Below are 7486 nucleotides of genomic sequence, written 5' to 3'. Positions count from 1 at the left end.
CCTCAGCATTGGGTGTTCTAACGCCACTGGTCGGGCGTTCGAACGTCTTAACGTTCTATTGTGGCGTTCGAATGCCTCGATGAAGATTGCTATGATGTTTCGTTGGCCAAGCATTAAACCACACAACCTAGATTCTAGAAGTTTATTTAAAAATAATAAATAACTAATACTATGATAAATATGTTCGACCCAGCGAACCTAATCTCCTATGTGAGGTTACTCGATTAGGCTCGGATCACATCATTCCATCATGCTTCTACTCACTTTGTCCTCAAAGTGAGAAATTAGGAAAACTCCTCCATGGCCACGGGTGAAGCTTCCTGTGGCCGCGGGAACTCTAGAATCTCAATCACTGTCCAGGGTGGCTTAGGTAGCCACACCATCTACTATAAGGTGGCGCCGAGTTGGTGCCAAATCCTATCAAATCGTATGTGCGATTCGTTCCATTTGTAGTCCAACTATATCTCCGCAAAGCCAAAAGTGACTGAACCCAAACTACAGAGCCATGGGATGCCAAGCACGATACCTGCTTCTCGAAGAGCCAATGAGTGAAGATTTAATGTCGGCAAGTGTTCTTGGATCTTCAATGTGGCCAAGATTGAGAAGAGCCTGGACTGGTTTGGGTCTAAGTTTAACTCCAGTGTGGTTGAGGTTTTGACTTAGACACAAGAGGGTGATCCCAACTGGCTAAGTATAGGAATCGGCAAGATATGGCTGCTTGGATGTGGTCTTTGGTCTGCTCCAAATCTTTCTTGAATTCCAGCAATAGTGGAGGTAGGAAACTGCTGCATGGACTAGGGTAGTCGTAGCTACACTATGTGGTCGACATGTCTCGACTATTGACCTATGCGACGTCCATCATTTGAAAGGTCTTCTCATGCTTGAGTAGCTATGGAGGAGGCATGTTGTGAAGAGGAGTCTTTGCCACAACACCTTGTGGTCGTGAACCGATGATAACTTAGGTTAACGCCTCAATGGAAGCTTGCAAGGCTCACTGCGATGCCTATGTTTCCAGCATTGTGGTTTACATCATTGTCAATAGTTGGACCAAATCTGATTGCCCAAGCATGGTGGAAGGTGATGCAACCATTAGCGAAGCAATGATCGAGTTCTAGCGTGATGGTCAGAGGAACAATGGCTCTGATACTAATATTTATATCCCTAGTTAAGGTAGGTTTTGGTAGAGATGATGGTGAGCGATTAGATGGTGAAATCGGTGGAGATAATGAGATCTAGATGATGAAAGTGGAAGAGATAATGGAACGATGTTGTGAAGAGGAGTCTTTTTCAAATGAATCTTCAAGTGTTTGAGGGAGGAAGGAGCTAGCCAGCGGCTAGGGTTTGAGGGAGGGGGACTAGGGAGAAGATGGATGGCCCTATTGGACTAGGGGGAACAGCAGTCGAGAAGGAAGGGAATGACATCGGTCTTGGATCGAAGGAGAAGATTGAGAGAGATGAGATGGAGGCTAGAGGTAGAAAAATGATAATAATCTTCATTAATCTCAAAATGATTACGTTTCACATATCTAGAGGCTAGCTAGAAAATTCAAAATAATTCAAATAATTCAAATAATCCTAATACAACGACCTCGGTGTCAGGCATTGGAACATCGTTGGCGGCTGCATTCTCGAGTTCGGGTGTTTGAATGCTTCAACGAAGACCGCTCTCAGATTTAGGCGTTTGAACACCTCAACATTCTGCTCGGATTGTGGCGTTTGAATGATTTTGGCTGAGCGTATGAACGCCTCAATGAAGGCTACTATGATGCTCTGTTGTTTGAACGCCATTGGTTGAGCACTCAATCAGATACGAGCCTGATGCCAGAAGTTTATTAAAAAAATAGTAAATAACTAATACTACGATAAACATATTTGACCTAGTGAATCGAATCTCTCCCGTGAAGTAATTTGATTAGGCTCGAATCACATCACCCACCTTGAATTTTTACTAATCATTGAGATCCTTGTTTTAATTTTCTTCTAATTTTTGAGTTGTGCTCTATCAAACTTGAAATTGTTGCCCTAGATTCGAATCTCTTTATAGCAATTGCGTTGAGAAGATTTATGCTAGAATTGCAAAAGTGCAAGAAAGGATTATGATCTATTAGGTCTTGTTGTTCGGAAGACTGATTCATGTAGTCCAGTATCCCGTCTATGGAGTACAGACTCTTATAAATCAATAAAAAAAATAGGGGAAATATAATTTACTCCCTTATAGTTAAGCTAAAATTCAGAGTATCTCTACGATCCCCATGTATAATTCTAATATATATATATAACTTTTAATATAAAATAACTAAAATGCCCTCTTTTTTACATCAACTAACCAGAAAAATATCCTTTTTTCGTGAACATCTTTTCTTATCTTATGCTTCAAAGTATAAATTGCAAAAAATTAAAAACCGAAAGAATTCTTTCGTCTCAATCTTTGCCATTTTAAAATTTTAGACATTGCAAAAATTTTAAAGAAGATGATCAAGAGAAAAATCCGGTCAAAAAGTTTAACCATATTGATAAAAAAAAAATTACAGTTTCATAATATAAATTAGAACTATTAAGGAGTTAAATGAGAAAATAAAAGTTTACATAGGCTCTCTGAATAAACTCTATCTAAACCAATGTTTTTGAACATTCAAAAACCATACCACTGGTCAAACACAAAATCAAAAGAATATGGGGTGTCATATGCTAATTTTTTTTTTCAAAATCAAATTAAGCAGTTAATTAAGCCTATATGTATCCGTACTGGCATTTGGATACATTGAACAGGGACTGCAATCAAGACATCAAGAGGTCAACCACTATTCCAGAAGATGATGGAATTTAATTAATCTAAGCATTCAGCTTAAATTTAATTAATCTATATATATATTTTATAATTTGAAGATTCTATAAATAAATTAAGTAAATACTTACAATTGCATGAGTTGTAAGAAGATAAGAATAATAATTAAAGAGAATAATTTTAGGAGATAAATATGATATGCTAATATGGGGCCCATTGTAGTTTGTCATTTTAGCACCACTAGAATCGAATCTTTCCTCTTCCACTACTCTTACCAACAAAATCCTACAATTATCTCCACTTGGGTCCCAACTTTATTCACCATCCTTATCCCTAAATTAAACTAATCATCGTTACCAAATTATCTCATTATTTAATCAACTTTGATAGTATTAATTCTGATGAAGTCTTTCAGCTATATCCATCCCTGCCTCTTTTTGCATTTACTACCTAAAAGATTTTCGTATTTTACTTGATTTTAATTTATCCTTTTATACTTCAAACTTCAGCACTTAATTTCCATGCGATCTATACTAAATTATAATTATTAAAAAATTTATCTAATTTCTCAACCATTCTCTAATCAATCTAGATTTTATTTAGAATTAATCAAGTTTATTACATCTATGTTAATGGCTAAGGTTGCAACTTGGTACGAGTTAGAAGGGTTCAGTGTATAAATTTAAAATACATAAGGTTCTTTTTTTTAATATCGTTAACTTAGGAAATACTAAGTTAAATCCTCGAAGGAGTGCAAACAGAGGACGGAAAAAAGAGGGTAAAATAAAAATAGGCGCAATTTACAAGGACTTATTTATAAATTTCCAATAACAGAATAATCGGTTTTTCCATCATGGTCACTTGGATTCTCTAACCACCGCGTGTCGGAAACTGATTGGGTGTATCAGATAGTAGGTACGCGGCGGATATCCGCACGCATCCGAAGAACACGACAATATATACGGAAGATGCTCTCGTACGAAAATACCCTCGGATCCACGAGATATTAACAGAAATGCCATCCGAATGGGAATCTTATGCTCTCTTTCTTTTTTTCTTCTAGGAAATGGTAGATAGTATATTAAACATAGCAATAGCCAATTGGTGGTAGCTTGATTTTAATCTTTATATATATATATATATATATATATTTTTTTTCCTTCTAAATTTACCACATTGATGTTTGTTTAAGATTAGGTAAACTATTATCATTGTTTATATATACTTTTAGAATTAATTTTTTTTACCACAAACACTATCTAAACCTTTTTTTAAAATTTAAATACGCATCTTCGAAGGTATAAGTAGGTAATAAAAGTTTAGAAACAGTAACAGATATTTAAGTGAAATTATTTCTTAGGTTAAACAGATGTTTGACAGTTAGATAGGCCAAACTTTTGTACCACAGTTTATTAGATAAATTAATGGAAAAAGAAAGAAATATTTAGGGATGAAGAAATAGTTGATGGTTTGCTGATCTAGTCTCAAGCAATGCAATGACAAGGCAAATCTTGATCATTTTTCTCATGGATCTCTTTCTATCCTCCAAGTCAAGCATCAACATCAATTAAATGGCATAGATAGTGACTGGGATAAGGATAAGAGGATTGGTCTTAGACGTCTTGTTCTAATCCTTATATATTTTTTATTTATAAATAATTATCTTAGATAAGCGTTAAAATACTGACAATCTAACGTGACAGAAATATAACATACTTTTATCATTTATAAATAAGTAGAATTCATATTTTAGCTATTGTAATGAGATGCAATGAGAACAGCATAAATTGGTAGGATCTTTTTCAAAGACATATACATTTTTCTTTATTTTCAACGTGAATTTTATTTAGTTAATGTGCCTAAATATAATGTTTCAGTAATTACCCGTATTTAATGGATCTTACATTATTAGGTTAATACACTTAGTAGATCTACTAAATTGTTACTCATTTTCACATAGACCCTTTTATTTTTATTATTCTTATTTTTGTGACATTTTAGAATATCTTCTAAGATTAATGAAAGAAATATCAAATTACTCTCACTCTCAACTTTCTCACTCTTTTTAAAATAAAGATAAAATAATCTTCGAGGTATTTAAAATTGTCCACAAAATAACTACATAATATCTTAACGAAAAATAGAAATAGATAACTAAAAAAATAACATTTAAGAGATTTTAGATAATTCAGGAGATCACTGTGCTATCAAAAATAAATAATAAGATTAATGTGAAAATAAACAATAATTTCTAAAATGTTTACTAACTTCACTACTAATTAGATAATGAGCAAGCTCGAATTTTTTTTTACTTTTTGTGTAAAGAAAAAAACGAAAAATTAAAAGAAAATCAAGTCCACTTTGTTACTGCAGAGAATTATTATTATTATTATTATTATTATTATTTTGCGTGGTTTGCATAGAAAATAGAAAGCCCGAGGTAAAAACGTATGAAGGTTAAAAGAAACAAAGGGAAATAGGCAAAATTAAAGATTCCGAGTCTGGTCACCGCGAGAAGCGGTATCTCGACTCCGGTGGCAGCGCGACTTTTGGGAGGAAGCGTCTTTACGCGACGAATCGCCCCCTGCGTCTGTAGATTTACCATTTTGACCTCCGACTCTTTGCCGGTTCCCGGTTCAGTTAAACCGCTCATCCTTTTATTGCCATATGTGAAAAAGAGAGACCAACTCCCTTGTACCCCATCTCTCTCTCTCTTGGCTACCATTAGGAGGCGAAGGGAGAAGACGGAGGTGGATTTAGGCGATCGAGATGGGCTCGTTGGTGCCGGAGATGGGCTCGGATTTGAAGCTTTCCACCATGAGAACCATCAAGGGGTTCTTAAAGGAGGCCTTGGCGATCAAAGACGGAGAAGGGAAGGTGACGAAGCTGGAGGAGTGCGTCAAGAGCTTGGAGGTGGAGAGGGGAAAGATTGAGGTCTTCAAGCGCGAGCTACCCCTCTGCATGCATCTCCTCGGCGACGGTACTTGGATTTTTTTTTTTCCTTCAAATTTTAGAGACTTTTTTTCGATTTTTCCGCGTCTATTTGGGTAAAAAATGAGATCTTTTTGATACCCAATTGGTCGTTTTTTTTTTCTCTCTATTCCCAGTGATCGATGGGTTGAGAGAGGAGCTCGAGCAATGCCGGAGCGAGCCCTACCTCGAGGAGTTCGTACCTACCATGAAAGGAAAATTCGAAGAGGAAGGAGGGGTAGAAGCGGAAAAGGATTGCAGGGATAAGATGGAGTGGATGAGCTCAGTTCAGCTCTGGACCGATACTTGTAGCAATACCAACAACAACGACGACGAAGAGGTAGTAGAACTTAGGATTCCATTTTTAAAAAGATGTCTTTTTGGAAACTTTTATGGAGATTTGTCCTGAAATGGGTCATCTTGGTTTTGATTCCAGAGAGGCATAGAGAAGGAGAATCCATTGCTGCGAAGCGAAAGCCCAGGCAATTCGGACGTCTCCGCCGCCGTCGCTGAGAGCTCGAAGAAGGAGGAGAAGGCCATGGCGGCGTTGGCCGATCTCTCTCTATTGACTCCGAGGATCGAGAGCTCTTGGCATGTTCAATCACAGCAGAAGCATCAAACGCAGAGGAAGACACGGCGGTGCTGGTCGCCGGAGCTGCATCAGAAGTTCATCGGCGTGCTCCACCAGCTCGGCGGCGCCCAAGGTTTGATCAATCTTTCCATGATCGATCTTTTGTTATATTTTGGAAGGGAAAAAAAAGGTACCTTTTTGCACTTGATTTGTAAAGAGTTATTGATTGGAGAGTTGTGTTGTTCTTGGTGCAGTGGCTACTCCAAAGCAGATCAGAGAGCTGATGAAGGTGGATGATCTCACAAATGATGAAGTAAAAAGCCACCTCCAGGTATCGTTATGCTAATACTAATTCAAGACCATCTTTGCTTCCAATCTGTCACAATTCTGTTCATGTTGCAATTTGATCATCAAATGCTTATCTTTTTCCTTTGCAGAAGTATCGATTACATACTCGAAGAACGCCGAATTCCTCCGCTCCTGTGAATGGAACAGGAGGCTTGTGGTTTAATCAAGAGCAGCAGACTTCATCTCAATCTGCTTCTCCACAGGGACCCCTTCAGTTGGCTAACTCTAGAAGAGCAGTTTCTGCTACTGCTGGAGATAGCTACGAGGAAGAAGACGCGAAATCTGAGAGCTATAGCTTCACAACAATGCAAATGAGAAAGAGAGATGGGAATCAAGAAACAGCAAGTAGATTAATGAGACCTTGAGGTGTACTATTGTATAGAGAGATCCAATTAAGAGTTTGTGCTGCTTGAAATTTTGGGAGGAACTGATGGGGTACACTGGAGTAGTAGTTCTTAGTTATATTGGAACATGAGGAGAGGAGATCTATTACTCCTCACATGAAATTGTTAGCAGAAGCTTCAAAAAATTTTCCCCATGAGCAACATATGAGTTTATTTCGGCACATATTGACCATTGAGTAGAGATGTCACCTTTGTCTAGACATGGTGTATATTTGAGCTTGTTGTTCCTTCTTGCCTCAGATTGCAAGTTTGACATTTGTTTATAGGTGCTGAGTGATCGAGCATTGGATTCCATTTTCTCACAATCTGATATCATATACCTGTACATGTTGGCATTGGCAGGAGATTGATTGATTGATTATATGTAGAAGATAAGGTTTTTAATCTTTAATTTTGCTCTCGCATACA

General features: G+C 37.2%; 1 protein-coding gene across 1 annotated transcript; it reads left to right on the top strand.

The window, feature by feature from the left end:
* Positions 1 to 5452: 5452 nt before the first annotated feature.
* LOC140796487 (transcription factor HHO6-like) lies at positions 5453 to 7486 on the top strand. The gene is made up of 5 exons (XM_073149531.1): positions 5453 to 5765; positions 5893 to 6095; positions 6192 to 6459; positions 6581 to 6657; positions 6764 to 7486. The coding sequence occupies exons 1-5, from the start codon at positions 5555 to 5557 to the stop codon at positions 7037 to 7039; spliced, it is 1035 nt and encodes a 344-aa protein (XP_073005632.1). The 5' UTR covers positions 5453 to 5554; the 3' UTR covers positions 7040 to 7486.

The sequence above is a fragment of the Typha latifolia genome, chromosome 10 (assembly GCF_019914945.1).
Source record: "Typha latifolia isolate L0001 chromosome 10, TyphaL0001v2, whole genome shotgun sequence".
NCBI lineage: Eukaryota > Viridiplantae > Streptophyta > Magnoliopsida > Poales > Typhaceae > Typha > Typha latifolia.
Note: the sequence above shows the minus strand (reverse complement) of the source record. Positions and strands in the feature narration are given on the sequence as shown.

Excerpts from the sequence above, each read along its gene's own strand:
- LOC140796487 (XM_073149531.1), top strand. The coding sequence starts at position 5,555 with ATGGGCTCGTTGGTGCCGGAGATGGGCTCGGATTTGAAGCTTTCCACC. Across the intron at positions 5,766-5,892 it reads CATGCATCTCCTCGGCGACG|TGATCGATGGGTTGAGAGAG; the intron begins GTACTTGGATTT and ends CTCTATTCCCAG. Across the intron at positions 6,460-6,580 it reads CCAGCTCGGCGGCGCCCAAG|TGGCTACTCCAAAGCAGATC; the intron begins GTTTGATCAATC and ends TTCTTGGTGCAG.